The 25785-nt window shown below is 36.1% G+C and overlaps 1 protein-coding gene across 1 annotated transcript in view; it reads right to left on the reverse strand.

The window, feature by feature from the left end:
• Nucleotides 1–21325: 21325 nt before the first annotated feature.
• GPC5 (glypican 5) overlaps nt 21326–25785 on the reverse strand; it is a 702481-nt gene continuing 698021 nt past the window's right edge. Inside the window, exon 8 of the mRNA XM_062575916.1 lies at nt 21326–21486. Within this exon, the coding sequence (XP_062431900.1) occupies nt 21326–21486 (161 nt within the window). The remainder of the gene's footprint in view (nt 21487–25785) is intronic.

Here is a 25785-nt window from a genome sequence, read left to right on the forward strand (position 1 = left end):
ATGAGGAATAATAGAAAGTAATGAGCCAGAGATAAGACCATGTTCTTGAATCTGGAGGTAAAATAGCCAGTTAAAGATTTCAAAGTTCTCTACAAGCCCTGACATTTAAGAAAGTGGATTTTGTTGAATAACTAATTTCTCTGAGCAATATACTGGGAGATCTCATATCACCCAGACATTGCAGGGAACTTCTTGGTAGGGGCAATAGTAGAGATATATCAGAGATCCTGCTGTTCTGCAGAGCACTAGGTGTATGGGCTCATGAATTACAGATAACAGGTGCCTTTTCTACACTGTCATGATGGTGGACCTCTTCACTCTTATGTGACAGTGAAGAGGATAGAATAAGTGGTCAGTCAAGGTTCATTACCTTACAGACCAAGAAGCTTCAAATTCACATCTCTCACCTAGGGGAGCGTCTTCATCACCTTCATTTTCAAGCTTCAGAAGCTTCTGGGGACCCTGCACACTCTTCAGGCTGAAGCTTGCTCCTGCATGCACCTGCTGCTAGAGCAAGGGGCACAGAGGCTGAAAACAAATGCTGATTTTTGCTGGGTAAATTGCCAGCAGAATCAACAAGCTGATCTCCCTCACTGTATGGTGAGGTGACATGAGGGAGGTGGTGGGAACAAGCAGCTATAGCCACGGGGGAAAAGACTCTGCCCCCATCAGTGTCTCACTGTGCCACATGGGCTTGAGTCATTCCAGAAACCCTACTGCCAGCAATGACAGAGAGATCAGATTCTTTTCTGTCACATTGAACAAGCAGAGAAATGAAAACAAAAAAGAGAAAATGAGAAGCTAAAAACAGAGAAATGATACAAAAGCAAACAGTAGAAACTGAACTATTCTATAAAGGACATTTCAAACAAAAATATTTTGTGTTCTACTGTATTGAAGAGTAATAGAATTACACAAGGAAGCAAGTGGGGTGAGTAGATAGTCACCAGGAGTGACTGGTGCAGCTGCAAGTAGAGGCAATTTCAGACAAGAGTCACATAGCTTGAAATGTTTCATGAAAAAGCCTAACAGAGAAAAAAACGAGTAAAAACCCAGAGATTTTTATATTTATGTATCAGGAATTGAGAAATAAATGCAGAAGAACTATTCCCATTGCTGTATTCAGGTAGATACATAAAAAAACCAGCCAAAGAACAGAGATTTCCTCTTAGGCTATAATAGAGACATACAGAACTAGCCAGCAGGTACGGAAATGTATGAAAGTGCACATATGCAAGTTTGCATCAGTATTTGCACCAGACCCATGAATACTGACTACCTGAGACCTTTCTCTTTCTTTTTTATTTGAAAATCAATTTTGAGTTACTGTGCTTGGTATTTTTTTGGTTTTGTTTTTTACTAAGGCATAAAATCACATATAGGTCATGGAATGTAACATACGATGATAGATTTTTTTTAAAATCCTATACAAACAAACATTTACTTATAGCAGCAAAGGTTACCAATATTTAGAAGAAATCTATCTATAAGGCCCTGATTGCTATGCATAAGATGGATATTATATGACTGCACTAAAGGCTACTTACTCTTTGTGTAACAGGTGCATAAACATAATTTAAATACAGGACAAATTGGAAGCCATTTCAAAAATTATTTTTCAGATGCTATATAGAAGGGCAGCTGTCTTGGAAGTCTTAAGCTTGATGGCTGTTTTCTTTTTTTTTTTTTTTTTGATGGCAGACTTAGTGTATATCCTATCTAATACTCTTTTCCTTTTAAATTTGCCACTTACTTTTGACTTTGTAATCAGAATACAAATTTTCCTTCTGAATGACACTTCAAAGAGAAAAAAAAGCAAAAAGGAAGAAAAACAAACACTACAAACCTTCATTGCTTGCCAGTACCACATCTTGTTTTACATTTTAATTTTTCAGGGTCTTTTAAAGACAGATATGTATCAGCAGAAAATTATAGTTCCTAACACTGAAAGTCGATGACACAAATAATAATCAGAATCTCTTTGCAAAATATACACTGTGCTCATCATCAGATCCAGATGTTTGCATCAACCAGAAAACTGTGTTATAAAGAAAGCAGGCAATCAAACGAACAAATAACCTGAAGGAAAGATCTCCTTAGTTAGATTTATTAAGCAAGATCTTTAATATGCCATATGGCAGCTTGGCTCCTCCAAGAAGCACAGATCGGTGGATGAATGTACTAAAGTGTACTGACCAGCACTAGTGGAAAAATTGATGCCACCCAAGGGAAAGAAGTGTTTTCAGCAGAATTTTTCACTAGTGTCACTGGTGATGCATTTCCAGGTAGTCCGTTTTGCCCCAGTATGCTTTCAATCAAACCAACGATCTCCATTTAGCCTGCTGTTTAGAGGAATCTCTGGACATCTTGGTTACAAGAAATAGAGGGCATTTATAAGATTAATCATGTTATCTAACACAGCTTGCTTTTATCAGAATATTTCATGCAGGAAATCCAAACAAAAGGATTTACACAGGTTTTAAAAGCCATTATTCAAGTAGACAGAAAAAAAGGCACAGCACGAGTTGTTTAAACTACTGGGGAACTCAACAGAAATTCCCCTTTTACCTGAAAATAAGTGAATATAGTTGGTTTTACCTATTAAAGTTTTCTATCATCTGGGGATAAATGCTTTTATTGAAGTGATTTCTGGCAGAGCTTTGTGCTTCCCTTTCATTAAGTCAGTGTAGGATCGTATAGTTGTTTTTAGAAGAGTTTGTAATATATGCTGTAATACATCCTCAAAAATATTAAATATAGGCTTACCCTCTCTCTACAAACTGCTAAAGCTTATTTTGTATTATTTAAATGCCTTTCTTTTTATCACATTTTCTCTCAATGTTATATTACTTGACATATTTCAAAATTAAACAGATAGTGAAGATACAAAGGGGAATATTTAAAAGATGCCACCACATGTTCATTAAGAGGATAATCCTGTGAAGGCAGCAGCAAAAAGGAAAATGGAGGTTTAAATACCTTTTCTGACAGTGCAACAATGTAAAAAAAAATTCATTGCTTGTAAAACTTCACCAGCTTTAAACTCAAGTAAATTATTTTGTTAATTGAATGTACTTTCAGCCAATGGAATTTATTGTCTATAATACCACTAAGTTAAAATCTTACCAAAATCCAGAGAGATCAACATTTACGTGACCAAGAATATTCAGAATTCTGAAATACATGGCTGAGAGAAAGAGAAATGTCTTTTTCTTCCTTCCTTCCTTCCTTCTTTTCTTTCTTCCTTCCTTCCCCCCTTCCCCCCTTCCCTCCCTCTCTCTCTCCCTCTCTCTTTCATTTGTCAACAGCTGCTAATACATGTTACAAGGAAAACACATTCCCAAGTTTGTTCCTTAGCAGTTATGCTTTCCTAAATTTAGACTTAAAATAAGCCATTTTAGTAAAAAGCTATTTCTGTGAGTTATTTTAAACTCACACTATGTTTGTCATCCAAGCTAATCTTGACTGTTTTCAGAAAAAAACTTTGGGGAGATAAAACACAAACTAATGCAAACAACTACAAGGAAATACTTTGCTCACTTCTACTCTGCCATAGTAAAACAAGATTTGTTCAATGGAGTCAAAACTTTCTGCTGTTAACTTTTATATTTTTTTAAGAAGGCTCCTCCATCAACAGAGATAATAGTTGACAAAAAAAGTCCATAAAAATAAATATTTTATTTACCTTTTGAGCACTATTAGAGGATATTTGTATAACCGTAATTGCAGGAAGATTGTTGTGTTTACAAGTTGACAAGACATTAGCTATTCTTCCTTTCAAACAACTAAACTAGGAATCACTTGAAGATCTTACAGTTAGATTCTTTTTATTGCTATTTAGTCCTTTTTATTGTTCATTTCAAAAAAAACCCTCTATATTTTAGCATATGTTTCATATATTCAGTGATATACATAAATTGCAAATATTAATAATCCTGTCACAGAAATACTTAAATTATAACACATTTGCATGCCTTTTATAGCAATTGTTATTTCCCTAGAAACAACACTGTTGGAGTTCATGAGCTAGTGAATGAAGACAAATAACCAACAAATTAGTGGTAATGTAGACTTACTGTTAGCTTTGCCACTGGCAAATGTTTTCAGTAGTAGCAACAGGCTTATTAGCCTACGTGCAACACATCTGTGGTACTGAGTCAGATCCTGAAGCAGCACCACTCTCTGGTTGTGCCTTCAAGGAGGGCTTTAAAAACAAAAGCCTTTTCTTTTTGCCAGTTGTTTTGTTGTATGAGGCGCACTTGGTGCTTTCTGTATCGTGTTTTGATAGATGGAGACAAAGGAAGAAAGACTGGATCGTAGATGTTCAGATCTTCAGATGGGTAGCCAGTCTTAGGTATCTGTTTTAAAATCCATTCAGAACAAGCAAGGAACTTATTAGTCCTTTAGAAATGGATTGCTAATGTAATATTTAATCCATTAGATATGATGACTTTAATTTCATTAACAAAGATCTGAAATGCACCAACTCTCCCTTTTAGGTCCAGACCATCTCCATCAGTATCACTTGGAAATGACTTAGTGGTCTTTGAAGTTTGACAGCTAGTAGCAGAAAGCTGAATTTATGAGTGCTCCTGTCAAACTCAGTTCGTAGCAATGCTAATTATTAGATGGAAGGGTAGGTTGTGATACTTACTGCTATCTAAGACAGTTAGATAGCAGTGGCCTGCTCAAAATCTGGCCTGCTCAAGCCATGGCCCTAGGAATATGACCAGTCTGAAACCTGTTGCCAGTTCCTTCTTGTGACAGTGCTGATCTAGCTGCAGCATTGGTTGGTTGGGATAAACACATCAGAAAAAATAGCTATATTTATAGATTCAGCTAAGCCTGTGCTTTTTTCTTTAAGGGCTGTGCTTGGCTGTCAAATATGAAAAATTCTTAATCCCTAGACCTTGGAAAGGTAGCAAATGTTTTAATATCAACTTGACTTCCTTACATGATAATAATCATCCTCCTAATTAAGTTTTTTTGTTTTTGTTGTTGTTATGATAACTGTATTTATAATTCCTTTGCTTGACAGAAAGAGATGATTAAGACATTACTTCTCTCATTCCTGCTGGACATCTGGGGTGCGGATACATCTCACTATTTGCTATACAAAAACTTTGGCACATAGAGTAATTTAGTCATTTAGACTCTCTTTACAGTGAGTCAAGGAAGACATGCATCTCCAGAGGCAGTTGATCTTTTCTGTCATAGAAGCTTATCTTAAAATGAGATATACTGCATATTTCTTATAGCTTACTAAGAGAGAGCCTGAATGACAAGGTTGAACAAAATACCTTTCTTTTAGAAGACTGAGCTTTGGTGAAATAAATTCTACTTCTGTCTACAGGCTTACTTTATTTTACTTTTACAGAAATGTTGTAGTCTTTGCCTAGAAGTTCACTCAAAGGTTCCAAAATTTAAAGTTTGAAATAGTTTTCTGTGAATGAATTTGCTTCTTTTGAGGATGCATGTATCCTAAAACAATCCAAATCAGCCTTCTTGACATTCAGTAGAAAAGAGCTGTGACTTTCCCTTTTTAAATTGCTTTCTCAAAGCTTTTATTCAATGACTCAAAGTTTTTGTTCAGTGAATGGCACTCCTTCCCCAAGATGCTAACAGACTTCATTATTCTACATAGTTTTTGGATGAAAATCTCACACAATTTATTCATTTTTTTTCTTGCAGATATTTCTTTGAGAGAATGGATAACAAGGGTTGTATCTCAATGGTGGAGCTTCATGAGCAAAGGAAGTAGAGACTGCTGTTGCTTGTGGAATTAATAACAAAATAATTTTATCTGGAACGATATTATTTTTCCTGTACAGTCTTGGCGAAGAAGTGTCATTCAGAGTAAATCATTATTTCCTTTATGTAGAAATTCACAGCTGTCAACATCTTACAAAATGCAATGAATTTCCTACTGCATGGAGTTGGAGGTACATAAGGAGGTACATTCATAGATATTTTATTTTTTTGAATATGAAGACTATCTAGAAGCATTAAGAGCACCTGCCAAAATTTTTTATCCTCTCTCTCTTTTTTTTAATGAAATTATTATTCTGTATTGAAAGATTTCTTCAATCCTAGAGGCTGAGAAAATACTTTTTTTATTATTATTTTTATTCTAGGAGCCCAGAATTAAGAGTCTTTTTAATTTTACTTTTGCAATAATTTTATAGGCTGGTATTTTTTCTTTCTCTTTCAGTAAAAAGAAAAAAAAAATCAGAAGAAGCCCCCCAGCTATCATTTAGCTTGACATTTCTTAGTGACTATGGATCTTTTCATTCATTCATTCTTTAGATGCTCTGGAGAAGCTTACATACATTTGATATTTTTTATACACTGGTGATAGAATAAGGAGAAAGTTCAGAATGAGCTGGGCTGCACACCGCATTTAAGGATGTCTGGATATAATAACATCTGTAAAGATTTAGAGCAGTATGATCTAATGCACATAGGCCTAAAAAACAGAAACTTTTGACATTGATCCTATTACTGTAAGTTATTTATAAAGTTATTTTCAAAGGAAGCAATGGGTAAAGGTGTCTTTAAACTTTAATTGTAGCTGGGAGAAGGGGAATATTTTCAAATTCTGGAATGGACACTCATGCACAATGTCCTAACATAAATGTAAATTACTACATAAAGATAGAGAGACTCGTTAGCATAATTTCAAAGTTTTAATTAGAATATGAAATATAAAATGGATCAGGAGAAAAGGTACAAATTCTGAGTACTGACTACACACAATCATATTAACGATTATACACGGTCTTTCCCATAGAAGCACAAATGACATGTTTTCAATCTTTCCAGGGGATGAACCACCAGGCATTGTGTGCTTATGCCTAAAAATTTAACTAGTTAAGTAAAATCCTAGATCCCACACTTCAGATTTCAGTCATTTCATACTTCCTGAAATCAATAAATCCTAATTCAGGGTGTTGAAAGTCATTGGCACAACAGTTTTCAACCTTTGAACAAAATATCTGCTATAATATTGTGTGTGGCCTTCTGGACTCTTAATTGGAGTAATTATCCAGTTAACTCTATTTTTTTTTCTTTTTTTTTTCCTTCTTAAGCTAGGCATGAGCCTGTATGGCATCCCAGAGTGAACTGCTGATAGTCTCTTCTCTTAGATGGAACAAGATGGAATCTTATCAGGAGGTTTTATCTACTAGACTCTGGCAAGAAACAGGCTATTGCTTACACTGCCGATGGATTTTCTACCTCAAGTTACTTGAGTCCTACTGTGAAAGAAAGAATATAAAATCTCCAATATATATGCTCTGTCATAAAGGGTAGATCAACGTTTGGATGGGATGCTTGGATTTGGAAACTTCAATTTCATGCAGAGATTCTGGTAGTAGTACAGAATAAATGAGATACACCCTGAGGATAGAGAAATAAAGGACAGAGCTAGGTCAGTAAGCAACAGTTTTGTTTTTAACTTCACAATTTGAGAGACACTCCATGCACATATATCATGTAGCAAAGATATAATTTGGTGAAAAAGTCAGTGTCAGACTTTGATGTAAAGCTATTTCAATACAATGCACTGTAGATCACAAATCCTCAAGAACATTTTATTTAAACCAGCTAGCAGTGTTTGAGAAATGATAATTACTAACCTTCATGAAATTTAGATTTAATTTTGCCTTAACATTTGATAGTTTTATGGGTCTTTTATATAAGCCATTTTAGTGTTTGTGAAGTGTGTCAGAGTGACAGTGCAAGAGTCTAATGTCTTTTTTCTAGCCACAGAACACACAATACCCGCAGCAGCACGGCGGGCTTCCTGACATTGCCCTGTCAAAGTGCTGTCTCAGCTCCGTTTGGGAAGAATCAGTGATAGAGGCTGGTGTAGTTCAGCTTCTGCTTGTCCAGACCTCAGTCTCTTTGCTGAAACTGCCAATCAAACACACTGGTTTCAACGTGCTTAGGACTGCAGTGTTGTTCAATATAGAACAGCAAAAATCTAGCAAATAAAGCAACGATGTTGTTACTCATTTGGTTAAAGCTGTAGAAACAATCTAAAACTGAAACATCTCATAACCACCTTATAGTTCTTTGGCTTATCCAGTTCCTGTGATAATTAGGCTAAAGTCCCTGCAAAAGGCTGGCATAACGTACAGGTAAATTGCTCCTTCTAGATTGCAGTCTCTCTGATAATATACGTCTTATCAGCCTAATAAATAGCTGGACAAGGAGGAGAGAGGATTGTGGTGAAGAGGATAGTATATATAAATAGGAATACCAAACATTATTGCCTACAAAGATATTTTTGATGGATCTAAGCACAGTGTAACCTACTTAGCAGCCATATAGAAATGGTTAAAATAATGTTGTCTTCCCTCACTACTGAAAAGTGTTTGAACTTAATGAAATTCCCCAGTCTCACCTGATCTACCCTGAAGAGTTTTATATCTACTTATTTATTTATTTTTAACCACTTATGACTAATAAAATCAAATCTGTGACAGGCATTGTAGAAGAATAGAAATTGCAAAATGTGTGTTTCATCATGGAGTTAGAAGCTGCCAGGGGTGATATGCTCTTGAGAACTTAGGACTGGGAGGAATCCTTTGATTCATAAAAGATGGTCACCTACTAGCTCAGGCAATGGACTCATCTAGGCAAGGAGAAGTTGAGAAGCAAGAAGTCTGTGTTTCAGTTTTTATTTTTTTTACTCATTAGTCAAATCAGGAAAGCGAAGAAATTTACTGTTTTATGAATTAAGAACATTCTTCTAATTTCCCATCTGAAGTTTATTAAAATTACCAGCAGATGCCAAAGGAAAAGTCTGCTTCTGGACGTAACAGCTGAATTAGCTTACCAGGAATAAGAGATCCTGTACCTGAGGTCTTGATTTGCTTTCCCTCATATTAATCATTTTGTTAGTCATAGTAATTAGTGGAGGAGGCTCTACAGACCAGAATAACAGGGGATTCTACTTCATTAGGCCATGAACAAACATACAAAGAAACAGATCTGCTCTAAAGAACAACAGCCTCATTTGAAATAAAATGCTAAAATCAAGAAATGCACAAAATACTAAATAAAATTAATATGCAAAAGGAGGGATAGGCAAATGTATAAAAGAGAGACAACAAAAAGATTATGTGATTGCAGGGATGAACTAGTCAGTGGTTACACGTCTGTATTTTTACCTGTATTGCCAGAGAACTAGACAGAAGTTATATTTATGTAATGATTTAGTGAACATTAATAATAATGTTCTACATGCTGATTACTACTTTTGCCCAGTGCAGTGTAGGTGCAACTCAGGAAAATAAGACCAATTGATATTAATGAAGTCAGATTTTTCAGAGTTAGATGACAGCTATGCTTCGAAATTAGAGATTTCAGTGCACAAGTTATCTGTATTTTTCATTGACTATTTGTATCTGGACAATTGATGGAGAAAGCTAGGAAATGTACTTATTCCTTTAGAAACCAAGAAAGCACAGTGCAAAAAGTGAATGCGTAAATAGTCTTTCTTTCCTGAGAATTCAGTCTGTTTTTTGCCCTTTTTAATACAGAAAGATGTTCATGCAAAATTCTGTTGTTATTTAAAGGACAAGAAATTCTACATCTGAACAAAAAGATGGTGCTGGCAATCTTTAGCTGATATATAGTACATGTTTGTTTATATATATACATGTTTATATACATTAATGTAAGTTGAAACAGTTTTCCTTTTCTGATTTCTGCCCAAAACAGTACTTAGAATTTGAGCACTCGGAATTTTGATTCCCATTAGCAGTGAGTTTCAGCTAGGACCAGGGAAAGTACCGCCAGTCCTGGCTTTTCTTTCCTGGAGATTGCTGCCTTTTTAGTAATGAAACAGAGTATTTATCCTTGCTGCAGCAATTTAGATCCTAATATATTTCTGTAAAATGCTAGGCTGCAAGCTAAGGCAACTCAGGAACAGACTCACTACCTTCTAGGGGACAGCTTCTGTCGGAGGCAGATAATAGAAAGCTGCTTCAGCTATCCCATCATAGCTCACAGACAATGTGGTTTAGTCACAGACAGTCTGAAATTTTATGGTCTGCTCTCTGGACTGTGTCAGTATTTTATCCAGGAACAATCACATATAAAATGCACAAACCATTTAGGGAGCAGCAATGAGATTTCCCAGGACTTTCATCACAGGTTTCTAATTATCAGGCTAGCATCATATTCTCTCTCATCTTTTTTCTTTTCTTTTTTTTTTTTTTTTTTTTCTTTTTGGCTTTGCTTGCATTGAGTGAGCAGCAGTGAATTTGGCTTCAAGTTTTGGTGTTAAATTAACTGAAAAATGAAAAGAATGTCTCAGTAGACACAAGCAAATTTCATCTGCATTTCCTTGGTAAACCACAGAATTTGACATGGTTCTTTACTCTTACACAATCCATCTAAATTTGAAACAAGAATAATCATTGCTCAGATTAGCAAGTAGGTTCATGGAAATGGGTCCAATTATGGGATTATAAATCTCTCAAAAACACAACATAAAATTTCCAGTAGTGTTTCCAGAAAAAAAAAGGAAATAATGATTTTTGTGTGATTTACAGCTTTGCCACAAATATCTTGTGCAGATTTGTTATTGGGGGAGCCTTGGTTTCCTGATCAAATTTTCTCAAAAATTCAAAGATTTTGGAGAGCTAAATGACAGTTTGCTCCATATAGTATGATATTTTCCTAACTCTTCTTGTCTTCGCCTTAATTTTCAAATTTAGGCTGAAAAGAGAATGAGAAGATCTGGTGTGCTTTCTTTTGTTCTCCATTTTTCATTGGTGGAGGTTGTTAGCTTTTACACCTCCTGCTGTCATGTGTGTGAAACTGAAAAGTTTCATTTTTGATACAGTAAATCCCTGAGATTAGCTGTATTTTATCTCTGTATGTACTGGATGTGTCGCTACTGGAAGGAAGGAAAACATCTAAGAAAAACATATTGAAAAGTGTTCTGTGTGAGCACTGAACTGTAATTTACATGGCAGAAGTAGTGAAACCTCATATATGAGGTTTCATTGGCTTTCACTGGTCATCAAAATCCAACACTAGCTAAGGACAACACTTAGAAAACTGGATTAAAGACGAAATTTAGTGGTGAGAGAGGAGGAATTGATTTTAGCATTCATGTTGCTTATAGTAATATGTAATTCTTGTGCAAAAAACAAATTCCAAGCAACAAAGGCCAGATTCAATTTCTAGTACTCTTCATTAAATTCACAAACAAGTGTATCTTAAAACCCACCCAGAAGAATGGAAAATTCAGTCATACTGTTTATGTGCTCAGTGAACAATATTTCCCTGCTAGGAAGCAATAAGTGACATAAAATAGTTTACACATAAATAGGACTTTAACAAGGTTGAGGTAGAAATAAAATGTAAATTATCTGTCAGTTCGGCAAAACCTGAGAAATCTTCAAAAGATAAAGCTGCTGTTCTTCAAAGTAAACATGCAAAGTCCTGACTAAATTCTCCTCCCATAGCAGTGAGTGGTGGCTAAGGCAGATAGCCACTAGTCTCTCCAGCTGGGAATGTCTTATTCATCCAGCTCCCACCAAATTCTGTCCGTCAGACAAAGTAGTCCAAGGGTTATCTCTAAAAGAGGTAGTTTACAGGGCTCTCCTACCAATCTCAGCTTAAACCATGCTTGTCTTCCTGCTGAGCAGGGAGCCCTCGTGGGTGGCAGCTGTCTGAACTGCTCATCCTGGAGTTTGTGCCCTCTCTTGCTCGCATGATCAGTGCTAGCTGTTCTCCCTACACGTTTGCCACTTGTTGCCTTCACTTATTGCTTTAATGAGTTGCATGTCCGTTAGGTATTTTCACTAAATGAATTCTGTAGTTGTCTTTCCACCTAACTTGGCTCCCTTCTGGCCCCATACGTACTTAGCCATGTCTGTGCATGTATTCAGATTTGTTTGCTCCTGCAACAGTATCTTCTACTCTGTTCTAGCTCTGCTCTGCTCACTCAGTCTCCTGCATGCTTCAGTTCTGTTAGGAAGGGTTAATGGATTTACAGATTTTATTGACCCCAAATGGTGCATCTCCACAGCTTTCACAAAAATTAAAAAGAAGTAAAAACTCCCATAACTCTTGTCCCTCAGCTTCAAGGCTACAAGTTGCATAGTTTAGTAAAGATGTTCTTCATCTCAGGCATATTGCATGCTACTGTGGTTTTCTCTGAGTTTTTTTTTTTTTTTTCCTTCAATATGGCTGTAAATGTTATTTCTCCATCTTCACAGCTCACTTGTTCTAAACATAAACGTCCTCAAACATTACAAAGGATGAAAGATGATTAAATCTGTCTCTTCTTATCTATTTAGCACTTTAGGGTGGTTTATTTTTCTCCAAGATTTGAAAAAAGCCTATCTCTGAGGCTCACAGCCAGGCAGGAGGAAGAGACTCCTCTTCTGTTTCAGGGTCAGACCACTAAGTGTGTGCACAGTAAAACTGATTTCCCTATAAGAATAATCAGTAAATCCCCAAAGATTCAGTCTTGCTTTAAGGAAGTATTTATAACTTAAACCTTAAAAGAAGTTAAGGAAAAAAAAGGATTACGGTAATAATATCACAATTCAAAGGAGAGGAAGAAGTGGGCATCCAATTATTCCAGCAGCTAATCTATTTCCTCAAGTCTTTGTAATAACATATAGAGAGCCATTACTGGCATATGTTTTTTGAGAGATAAGAGAAAACCAAAGAAAAAGCAGAGGATAATGGGACCTGAGCAGAAGTTATAATCAGTTCCTCCCAATAAAGATGATCTTTTGCATTTTTATCAACTTCCTGTGAAGTATATTCAGATGGGATTATTGTGCAGATATGCATAAAATTCATAGGAAGTTATAAAATATCTTACTGTAAATCAGTGAAACAAAAGCAATTGGACAGGCTATTAGTGTTTGCTAATGTATAAGAATCTCCAAAGTAAAAGAGCAAAATGATAAATAACTTTAGAATATCAATAATAATTATGTTAATATTTAACACTTCTACGAAGTCCTTCCCCTGCAGATCTAAAAGCACACTGGAGTTGCTAATGGTTTAGACTATACGATTTCCCTATCTACAGTCTCAGTTCATTCTGATAATTTCTGAACTCTCCACACTATCAGGAGTTGCTAAAGCATGCAAACATCTTTTTACACTTTTCAGGTTGGAATGTGAGATTTAATTCATGTCAGAGTTAGATATGATGACATATTTCTTTAATGTGTATTTGATTTAGGTGAATAATCTAGGTCTAAGGATGTATACTATAACGCGATCTTCTAAATTTCAGATCATGTAGCAGACCAGTTTAAATATCTAAGTTGTCTGTGAGGCCAATGAAGAGAAAGAAATACGTTGAAAGATAATTTTCCAGAAGGAATTAGGCAGCCAGAGCTGGCAGGAGCAACATGGGACATATGCTGTGAAGACCCCTGGAAGAAAAGGGGCAGGCAGCTCAGGTGATCCTGGTGGAACCAGGTAGCCCTGAAATATGGTATTACCATTGCTAGTAACAGGCCAAAAGCTTTGCACTGAATTTTCAAGGCCTCAGGATTGAGGCTTGTCCAGCTTACTGTCTGAACTTTTCTTGATCTGTCTGTTGCTTTATTTTGCTTGGTTTAGCTGTAACAGCAATTTTTCTAGCTGATCAGGTGACTACGACAAATTTGCTTCATTTTTATTTATTTTTGTGGTACAACTGTAGTTTTATAGAGATAGTAGTTATTCTACAGGAGAATAAGCAGTTATTCTCTGTAGAATGAGATATTTACAACTATTCCGCAATAATGTAATGCAAAGAAACACAGGCCCACTTCAAGGCTTTGAGAGGTGGGACAGCAGGGACCTCAAAGGGTAAGAGATGGCACATAAGTTTGATCCTGGATAGCCCACTGCTGTAAACAACTCACTCATGGCCAGTAGAGACATGTAGACCTGGAGCTGGACAAAACTGGTTTTCATGGGTAATATAGAGGACAAAGACATAATATCTAATATGCATTTAAAGAGCATCATATACACTAAATTCAGATGTAGTATGGAACTGCAGAGCAATGAAGAAAGTGTGAAGGTGTAAAAGCGTGTTAGCAAACACATAAAAATGACTCAAGGTGAATTCTGGACTGAGGAAGAAGAAGACAACACCACCAACATCATATTCCTCCTGATGATAGGCTCCTGAGACTGGTGGCTCACTGAAATCCCCTCTCCTGCAGGCTGCAGTTACCAATGCTGAGACCCAGAGGAGCAATGGAAGGGTGAGCCAAGAAAAAGGACTAGAAAATAAGAAGTGTGTGCATTATAATTTTAATTGTGTTAGTACTCTTATTGAGGCTTTGAAAGTGTCCTAACTATATTACTTACTATTTAGATCTAGAGCCATAATGATTCTTGAATTAGACTCTTAAGATTTCAATTACACTAACAACACATATTTGGTTTTATATATAGGTGTGTTTCCTCTTTGCCCGTAAACAAGATTTTGAGCATAGCACTAGTTACCTATGTTTAAGCAACTGGAGTAAGTCTGGAATATAGAAAAGGGGTCCATCAGTCAGAATTATAGGTTTAGATGCACAAAGTAAAACAGATGACTTTTTCCCCTGTGCCAGATAGGGCTATAGCAACTTTTAGATTATTTGTTTTAACCTATGTGTTTGTGGTGTCTCCTAGGATCTGAAATCTGATAGATATTTAGTCTTTCATAAAACTGATCTTGTTTGTATTTTATTCATAGAACATCATAACTAAATTTGATGTAGTATGGAAATCTTTTTGCCTGTCAAGAGGATGCCTTAGCTTTCTCACAGAAGTTCCAATGGCTGCAGCTATGCTAGGGCCTAACGGTTTTACAAATTATTATAGAGAAATAGAATTTTCAGGGCAAGAGATGGAAATCAAGCAAATTAAGCCATTATTTCAAAAAGTTTGTTTTAACTACATATTAGTACGCAAATCTACTTACAAATTTGAACAATGATGTAGTCTTCTCTTATTCTTCCTATGTTGAAAATTTTCTGCTGAAAATTTTAACACCAAGCTGCATATTTAATAGGAAAATAAATTTTTCTTTCTTTCCCTGAGTCATGTAGATGAGAGTTCACAATATAAATTTTATAGTTTTATTTGTCTTAGTATACATATAATCATCTTAGAACAGGGAAATACAATTTGTTATCATCTGTAATGCTGTGATACCTATCTAAAAGTTATTGTAATAAATGTATGAATTCAGTTTTACATGTAGATAATACAAAGCCAAGCTATGCTTTCAACTATATCCATAGAATTTAATAGTATCACAAATGTAAAAATGTAAAGCTGACCCATGCACTAATTATCAGTCCTACTGATGCTTTGAAGGTACAGATACAATATTTTTATAGCTTACTAAAGTTATAGATATACATGACAAATATCATTTGCTCTTCAGGATCATGTTGCTCTTTATCAAAGGAAGGTTATCAAATATTTTGATTTATTTGACTAAATCTGTAACCTTTTTAAAAATAATAAGTGAACAACAAGGATTTCACAAACACTTCTGGCTGCCAAAAAGCATGAATGTGCAACAGACACGAAAAATATTTTTAACAGCCAGTACAAAGGTGCTGGTTACATGTAAAAAATAAAAGAAAGACTATATAAGTAAACAGGAAAGTTCTTTCTCCTACTATATAGTAACAGTCCCCTACAGACATAGTTCTAGGGTACAAAGAAGAGAAAATGGCTCAGGGTAAGGTATATTAATATATTTATTGGCTAGTATGTTTTTGCCAGGAGACTGAAAAGATTGGTCATAGTATTTTGTGTGTGGATTATATGTATTGCAATGTTAAGTTGAATGATACAAATAAAATCAGACTTTGTTTTTTTTATGGTCATATTTTAAATGCTGAAGTATGAATCCTTGCACAGGTGCAACTGTGAAGGCAGTTTTTTGCACCACGTGGTGATTTTTTTGCTCTAACTAGCATTGCACCCAGCTGCTACTGAACCTGGGACCGAACTGCCATAAGCGCTGTGACCACTTGCTCAGCTCTCCCAGCGCTGTTGTCTGTGGAGATGCAAAGTGAACTGGATCCCTGAAGCCCTCTGCGCCAGGAGTACCCCAGCCCATTTCACTACGTGGCCCTGATGCGGTTGCTACTCCTTCACCAGCAGCACAAGAGGGAGAGTGGGTGACACAGAAGAAAGCAAGGAAGCTGGAAACTGCCCCTGAGAAAAATGTTCCTGTGGCTTGAATTCAAGAGGCTAGCAATAGATTTGGGCTGTCTGACTAACCTGGAGAGAAATAGATGTAACACTTAAATTAGACACGCACAGTAGGAGATCCTGGCCCAGCACTGTGTGCTGTCAGCAGTGATGAGATGCATCGACCAAGTCCCCCCGACCATGGAAGCTCAGCATGTTATTCCTCTTCAACGTGAGCTGGTAAAAAGAAGTTCAGAGGGTACCAGGTATATTGTCTCTGGTATTTCACATTTACAAGTTCCCAAATAAAGTAGAAGATACAATTTCCAAGAGCCAGACATGCAAATTTTGTCTGGATCTGAAAGTCAAGCTATATCCTTTCATTCATTCATCGCCAGAAAAAAGGAATCAGTAGCTAGAACTTTTTTAGTAACTTGTTCAGCTTTACAAGAGCAGAATCTGTTTTTTTCCTAGGGCTGCATTAGCTTTTTAGCCTAATGGAGTTAAAAATAACTTTTTTTTTTTTTTTTCTATTATCATCAGTTATGACTCAGAACACACAGAAATGGAAACATTTGCTGAATAAGACTGATGTTTAGACAGTCACTTCAGAGTAGAAATGAACTTTAAAAGTTAAGCAGAGATAGCATCAGCCCCTTAAAATTTTTTTCTTCTATTTTAATTTGTGCTTCTGATCTGATATATGGAAATATTAAGATTAGTCTGGAACCTTAAATAAGTTCATCGAAAACAGGTTATAATCTGAAAAGGAATATTATCTTATAAAATATGTAAAATATAATTTTAAAGAAATAAACTATATATGTGTATCTCTCTCTCTCTCTCTCGAATCTGATATATGGCTACACTTACGCTTTACCTTTTAATAGTCAGTAAAGTAACAATGGCACTTGCTTCCTAAGGAGATAAATGCTTTTTGTCCTCTTTCACCAACTGCACTCAGGAAAGCTGTCACCTTAAAATATTTTTTAAAATTGTTTGGACATTATTTATTATGCAGTGTGCTTCAATAATTGTTTTGTAATTAAGTATATTTAAACATATAGATGCATCTAAAGAAAATAAAGATGAATATTTAAGAAGAGTGACTCAATCTTACTAACTAAAAGTATCAGGAATTTATGAAAAAAATATCCTTCTGTAATTATTCATTTTCTAAAATACTGTTTTCCAAGTAAATAACTACACTTTCTTCTAGAAAGCTATTCCATACAAGGCTTTCTTACCTTCTGCTCACAGTTTTTCTGTGGTGCTGAGACTAGATACACAGCTGTAATGTTGATATCCATTGCAAGTTCAGCATTTGAAAAAGTTGTCTATCTGAGAAATGATTTTTAGCATCCCTGCTTTAAACTCTATGAACTGTACTATATAAAGGGCTTAAAAAAACAACAAAATGAAAATCTTGCTCAGCAAAGGTTTTGTGAGATACAGAAAAGTTTTGGACTGTGTAGATATAATTGAAAATATTTAGAGTGACTTAAATGCCATTTCTCCGGTTACCTAGGAATCTTTGAAGCTCAGCAACTGTCCTGTGCTGCCTGTATGCAGGAAATAACATCTGCATCCCAAAGCAGTTGGCCCTGAGTGGCTCACATCTTTACTGCATATGGTCTACCATTTTAGGATGATAAGGACGAGTTTACACTGCATTGTCATGATCTCTGGTTCAGCTCTTTTTTTTTTTTTTTGTTTTTTCTCAGCTCCTAGCTTCTCTAACGTACTCTACATGCCACACTCAACATTTTCCTGCTAATGCTTACCACTATTCCTCATTTTGTTGTTGGCTTTAAGACAGGCAATGTTGCAGGGTCTTTTTTCTCCATTGCCATACCTGGAGCTATACTTCAGCATCCTGTTAGATTTCCAACCGATTTTTGCAATGCTAGCTCCCCAAGGCTAGCCTGAGACAAGTTTCCACAACAGTTTTGAACCCTGTGAAGCTGGTGTTCTCTCTTTGCTCTGAGACATTTTAAACAATTTCTTATGATTCTTTAAGAATCAAGAATATTTCTTTATGACATGTCCAATGTGATGAAAGATGTGAGGTGCAGCCTGGCAGACCCACGAGTCTTGGCCGTGACGTTGCACGGAGATAGATGACACATGAGGGTGAATGAGGGCACATGGCTTATGGGGCTGGTGGGAACTCCAGACTTGCTTTCATTGCATTCATATTGCCTATGGAAGCGGTCTCAACACCTAGATTATTCATGTGTGGTGTCTGAGAAGGAGAGACCTAGTTTTCCACTCCAGAAGGGATCACAGATCTTGTGTAGATGTGGTACAGAAAATAAGGGAAGCAGGGCATGAAAAAAAATGAGGCACAACACATACTAATAACGTATGTCTGAAGAGGCCTTAAATTCTGGTTAATGTCATTATTTGAAAATGGGGCTGTGTTTCCAAGGTGCTGTGGAATGAACTATACTCACCATGAATACGTGGTTCCATCAATAAGGTCTTAAACAATGCAGAAAAGTGTGGATGGAAGCAAAGTGCTTCAGGATATAGCCCAAATTCTAATTAAGGAGTATTAGGGGAAAATTTATTCCATTGATGAATCTTCTATTCAAAGCTTTTTCCGTTTGCCTTGAAGTGATTGGGAACTGATCACTGTTAGAATAAAAGGGGATGGACTAGATGTATTACTGGTTCGAGCTGGTATGAAAAAGGAAAATGATAAAAATGAGATTTTCTTTCCCTGAATTTCATCGTCATTGCAGTGTGTGCTGGGATAGCAACATAAGTGAATATGAAGAACTGATTTACAAAACCCGCAAAAGAAAAAAGAGGTCAAGTAGAATGTACACACTAGCACACATGCCTATTAATGATGTTTATGTAGGCATAGGATTGCTCTTAGGAATGTTTAGCTGCTTTTTTCAAACATTATTGCTGTTTACTTGTATGCTGTACTGTGTACCCTACTGATTAATGAATGCATTTAGGAATAAAATATTTACATACACTTCTTTATATTAGTCTCATATAAAATTAATTATTTTTGCAGTTGAGGAAGAGTTCTAGGTATAGTATGAGTATACATAGTATTACGTTGTGTGTTCCTTTGTTCTCTTACGATGGACTGTAAAGAGGAAATAACCACACTATGCTTTTAAATACTTTCTAGTTAAAATGACACGGGAATTAATCACAGCAGAACAGTCTGACTATAGTATCTTATAATAATAATACATAATGTACCATTAGAACTGTGGAAAATTTTGTCTTGGATCAGCTTACAAAGTTTAAGCACTTGAGCTAGGTTCATGTTGTGATTCAGGCTCTTGTATTTATGTGTCAACATGTGGGCTAAGTATTCAAGCTTGTGGGTTCACTTGCCCACATATGTGTGTCTGATGCCATTTGAGATATACAACAATATCCCACCTAGCCACCAGCTGCCACTGCAGATGACTCCCATTTAAGTAGCTTTCTGGAATTTCCCTTAAGTTTTGCATCACATATGCCAGTGCCATGAGTATATCTTGGATTCAGGGAATCTCTGATGGCACCAGACATTTATTTTTGGGCAAATGAGTTCTTAGGAGTCTGCTTTAATATGAGCTGAATAACTCACTAGGCTTCATTGACTGCACTGACAATGGTCTCATTTCAGTGGCCCACAGACAGTGGTAGGCTGGAGACCAGGTGGGTTTTCTTACTCAACTAGTTGCTTGTGTTTTGGCAATTAAATATTACCCTGTATTTTTACCAACTGCAACAACAGCTTAGATATCTCGCACATATATAAATGCCTATACGCCGACATATAAATTGAGGTATCTTAACCCACAATTGAGTCCTATCCTTGCTGTTATCTCCAAATAAAATGCAACTGCATTGTATATATCTGCATATCTGCATATACATAGGGGTATTTAATATGTAGTTTTTCCAAAGTAGGAAAAGTAATCTCCACTAAAATTAGCTCAGTTTACTCTGTAGACTTCCATTCCCCCTTTCTTGGAGAAGAGAATAAGGGCAAATTCAACATTTTCTGTTTTACAGGGATCACTTCTCTGAAGATAAGCATGGAATGGGTAGAGCAATCATATCAACAGTTGGTATTAATTTTATGCTGGCCCTACAGTTATGGCCAGCAGCTTTAGCCCAGCTGGAGGCCAGTTACTTGTGGTATAACCCAGGGATTCATACTGGGGCCAATACTGTTTAATATCTTTGTTAATGATCTGGCTGATGGGATCAAATGCACCCTCAGCAAGTTCAATGATGACACAAACTGGCAGGAGTGGCTGATATACCAAAGGGCAGCGCTGCCTTTCAGAGAGACTTCAACAGGCTGGAAAAAATAGAGAGGAACCTCATGAAGTTCAACAAAGTAAGTGCAAAGTCCTGCTCTTGGGGAGGAATAACCCCAGGCTCTAGGACAGGCTAGAGGCTGACCAGCTGGAAAGTAGTTTGCCTGAAAAAGATCTGGAGGTCCGGGTGGACAACAAGCTGACCATGAGCCAGCAATGTGCCCTTATGGCAGAATGTTGCCAGCAGATTGGTGGAGGTGAGCCTTCCCTTCTCCTCAGCACTGATGAGGCCGCTTCTGGAGTATTGTGTCCAGTTCTAGGCTACTGGTACAAGAAAGTCGAGGACATAAGGGAACAAGTCTAGTAAAGGGCCACAAAGATGATTAAGGAGCACCTCTCATGCAAGAAGAGGGTGAGAGAACTGGGATGGTTCAGCCTGGAGAAGAGAAAGCTCATGGGGAACTTATTAATATTTATAAATATCTGAAGGGAGAGTGTTAAGAAGATGCAGCCAGACTCTTCTCAGTGGTGCTTAGTTAAGGGATGAGAAGCCACGGGCACAAATTCAAATGCAGGAAATTCTATTTCAAAATGAGAAGAAATATTTTTGCTCTGAGGATGAACACTTCAGACAGATTGTGAAGTCTCCATCCTTGGAGCTATGCAAAACTTGACTGGGCACAGCAAACAATTACACAAACAGTTGTGTTAATATTCAGGCCTAAGATCAGAGGGGCTGATATTACACAAGCTATCATAAATATTGCTATATCCACCAGATCCCTTATTCCAGGCTTGTGAGTGGGGGCAAACATACGACAATGAGACACATATATCTAGACAGAGCTACACAGTTACCAAAGACTGAGAAACAGTGTTACCAAACTAATCAGCATAAATGTCATATAATCAGCCATTGTTAAACATCCTGCTCCAGTTGTGTCTAAAGTGCTGCCATCGCTGGTTTGATGGATTTGTTTTACGTCACTGAGGTTCGTCTTGTCTGGCATCCCTGCTGAGACAAATAAGAAAATACAGTATGATACATGCCTTGTCACTACTGGCAACATGCTACAGCTAGAACAAATTTAAATATCCTCAGCACACAGACTGTCACAGTTTGGTTTCTGAGTCTCATGTTACTGCCAAATTCAAAATCCTTTATAATTGCATCTAGAAGCACACACTATATGGCTATTCATCGCTGAAAGTAATTCAGAGGCCTGCCTGCTCTGAACAAAGTAGTTTTTGTAGAAATATATCTCAGCAAACATTTGCAGACTGAAGTGAACAGTTTTGCAAGCCCCAGTTATACCTTAATGTCCACTGCTCACATCCTTCTTGGATTTGAAGGAAAAAGAAAGTAATTTAATGTGAAATTGCTTGTGTCTTGCTCCTGATATTATTCAAAAACAATGTGTACCTGATATAAGGTGTACAGCAAAGTGTACTTGTTACTGTATAAAACATCTGTTTTGGCACTACTCAAACAGAGTTTACAATATGCTAGTGAAAATGTAAGACTAACTGTAAATAGAAACTCTTTTACTGAGTTCCCAAATGAATATTTGTACATTTAGGGACAGGGATAAATGTTCCTCTCTCTCAAAAAAGTGCTTTGCATGGATTAAGGAGGTAATCACCCATTGTAATTCCTGTGCCTTGTTAAACAAGTGGAAACAGAAGGTCTTGGAGATACATTCAGCTTTGGTAGCATTGTCAGCTGCTTGTATTTTCTATGCATAATTCTAGACTAACTGTTTTATCCCATATAATAACTTGTGGCATGCCGTTATCAATCAAAATTAACAAGTCTAAATTCAATGTTATTACATGCAACAAATATTGACATTGTAATTACACTGAGACTGAAAAAGGCTTCATATAAAGCAAAGTCAATATTTATGTAAATAGGTCAATACATATATAATTCAGAAGGTAAGCTCTACTGCGTTGAAACAGCAATACTAGAAAGAAACTCAGCTCTGCTGAGCTGACATATTGATTTTACAGTCTGAGTTTCTGCATTACTATTCATTGTTTAGGTACTTCTTTCTTCACTGTATCATTAGCAAAGATGAATAAAGTAGCGATTCTTTTTTTTTTTTTTTCCTTTTTTTTTCCCAAAGGGATTGCAATGGAGGATGGATGTTTTAGGCATGATGATATCCCCTTTGTTAAACAAGAGATTGATAGGAAGCCACAGAGAATCATTGTAAGTTCCTGGTTTTTAAAAAGATCAACTTTTTTGGTGCTTGTGTAAAAATACTCTTTTCCCTAAAAGCAGGTTGAAAGCTATTCTTTGTGAACTTACTGTATGTACTCAAATCTCCTTCCTGTGGCTTCAAAAAAATGCATTAAGGGAAGAGTCAGCAAAAGTCAATCATGTTGTCTGAAAAACCTGCTAGAACGAATTCACCTTCTTGGCTGCAGTACTTGTACAGCAGAATAGACTGCTATTTTATATGCATTTATTGATCCAGTGCTCTTGCCTGGAATTTGTGAAAATTAGCTCTATGAGTACAATCAAAGGGGGCAGACAAGGAGGCAGAACACCACCACCTAGTAAGAAGGAAGGAATAGAACTCCTCCTTGTCACGCACATTGAGTAACCTCTCTAGGAAAAGACCAGCCACTCAGCACCACATGGAAGGAAAATGTTTGATGGATCATCAAAGAGGGTAGAGCACATTTTTTTTTCTAGGGAGTATTGGAAGTAGATTCAAATAAATTTGCCCAGGTCATTCATCCAGAGTTTTAGTGAAGATTTCACCTATTTAAAAAGATTAGTTTCAACACCATGGAAAATTCAGCTCTGTTGTTGAACCTGTGCAACAATACAACTAACCAAGTGCAACAGATAGCACAAAGCAGATTTTTCTCCATGTATTTAGAAATACTCTCACAGCAATGATAGAGTGAAATATAAGGCCTTACCTTAAGTATCCAATACCTCACTTATTATGAAAGGTAATCATCATAAAAAAAGGAATATGTTCCTAGATCTTACAGCCGATATTCTGATTGTCAGTCTTCAATTAAAGAATGTGTTCTATATCTGAAAGCAATTTGACTAGATATTCATTGGAGGGTCAACTTTAACACTTTCATTGACACTATTATGGAAAATAGGAAACAGTAGATTTAATTTTTATGGGAAAAATCTATCCTAATATTTATTTTCTTTCCAATGTGAATGAAAACAACAAGTTTTGGCAATTTCCTTGAAAAGAATGTTTTTTAAAAAATGTTCAAATCTAGTGATATGTTTAATGATGTCAAAATACTATAATGCATTGAATATGATCTCTGATGTTAAATGTATATACTGTTAAGCCTGTAGTATAAACATATAGCAAACCTTTGACCTATTAAGCCCCATAGAATTATGCCACAATTCTGACTTCTTTCAAATAGGTAGTTCAAAAAATATTTTTAATATTACTATACTATACTTACACTAATATCGCTATACTAATATATTTTACAATAAAAATCACTGAACTGAAAAAAAATCTTAAAAAATAACTTAACAAAGCTGTTTTTTTCCATAGAATTCTGGTTTTTAATTAGTTCTAATAAATATACATTTAGTTTCTATATCTAGGCTATATTTTCTATTTAAATAAGTAGATTCTGTTGTACATTATATATCTATGTTTAAATATAGATGCCATCTTTCATGTATCATAATCAGTCATAGAAGTGATCCTTTTCTCTAAATGAATTTAATGGCTCACATAAAATTTGCAATGAGAGCTATACAAATATCTGCAGGAAAATAGAACAAAATCTAGAGCAAACTTGACTGGATTTGGTTCCCTCACATACTAGAAACTGAAATTATATTAAAGAAAAGCCATCTAAGTTTCCCATATCCTTTCAATGATCTGTGATAAGTGTCTGGTTTAATATGAAAGTCATACTAGAACTAATATTTTGACTGGAAAATGCTGAAGTTCAGAAGTTTCAGCTAAGATTCAGGGATTTTTTTCTGAAACAAAGCTAGAATTTCAAGGCAGAGCAGCAGATAATTTGGGGGGAATTAGAATCCAAATATAATGCTTGCAAGAACTTATATAAAGCAAAGCTGCCAAGTATCATATCTCTGTGCCCAACATCAGCTGTGAAATCCAGTCAGTGAATGTAATTTTAAATATTACCATGCTCTGTTTTAGAAAAGATTAATCAGTAAAAGAATTTTACCAAACTGTGTGATGAATATTACAGCATCTCATTACAGTATAACAGCTGCAGAGTAAGTTCTAATGCTCTTTAGCATCTTTTAAAGATATTTAAAGCGTATGAAAGGTAACTAGCAGCCTTGAAAGCTAGCCTGCGCTATTCTTCAGAAAAGCTGCAGCAATGACACCATTTCCTTCCAATACCAGACAACAGACCTTAACTCTGATTTGAGAGGTCAGATCTAAAGACATGGAACATTGGCATTTGGCCTGGACCTTTCCTGTTGAGATTGTCAAAATAGCACACAAAGGAGCTATGACTTTTTGAGCAGTAGATGCTTGCCTACAGAAAACTACTCGGAGACTATCATCTAGTTCATTTTAAACAGAAGATCCTGCAGCAATGGCTTAACTTGAACTAGATGAGGAAACATTTGCATATCTGGAGTGTCACCACAAACACCTTGCTGCATTATCTGCTCTCTACTCAGTAATATATGTCACAAATGAAATGGCTCTTCAAGGGAAAATGAAGCTGCCAAATGAGGTTTTTTTTACATTTTTTTTTTTTACGTCACAAACATTTTAATGAACCTCTAATAAGAGGAATAATCTGAGTGAGGAGGAGGTGGTGTTTCAGATAGGAAAAAAAATGATGGGATGTGGCTTTTACTAGACAATGTTCTTTTTAGCATCCTTTCTCCTTATGAACTTGTATACAAAAAATCTTAGCAGGGCAAATAATTATTTCAGTCATTATATCTAAGCAATACTCCAGCATGAGCTCAAGACATGAGCTGTGAAGAAAAACACCAATAACAAGTTGAAAATATGTCCCAAAATTCACAAGAAAGATTATGAAAAACTTATGTGAGGCTAATACAAAGAGATTAGACAAACAGAAGGAAAATAACTGAAGCACTTGTAGAATAATGCCTAAATATGAAGTTGGAAATAGAATTTACAATAATGAGGAGATATCTGGAAAAGGATGATATGTTACAGGCAGTGGGTTATGCATTTATAGATGGTAATAAGGGGGCATAAGAATTTTTTGGAAAGTAGAACAAGTTAAGAGATTTGGATACAGCTGATAAACTAACAAATTTAGAGGCAAAGGCAAAGAGAAG

The sequence above is a fragment of the Rhea pennata genome, chromosome 1 (genome assembly GCF_028389875.1).
Source record: "Rhea pennata isolate bPtePen1 chromosome 1, bPtePen1.pri, whole genome shotgun sequence".
NCBI lineage: Eukaryota > Metazoa > Chordata > Aves > Rheiformes > Rheidae > Rhea > Rhea pennata.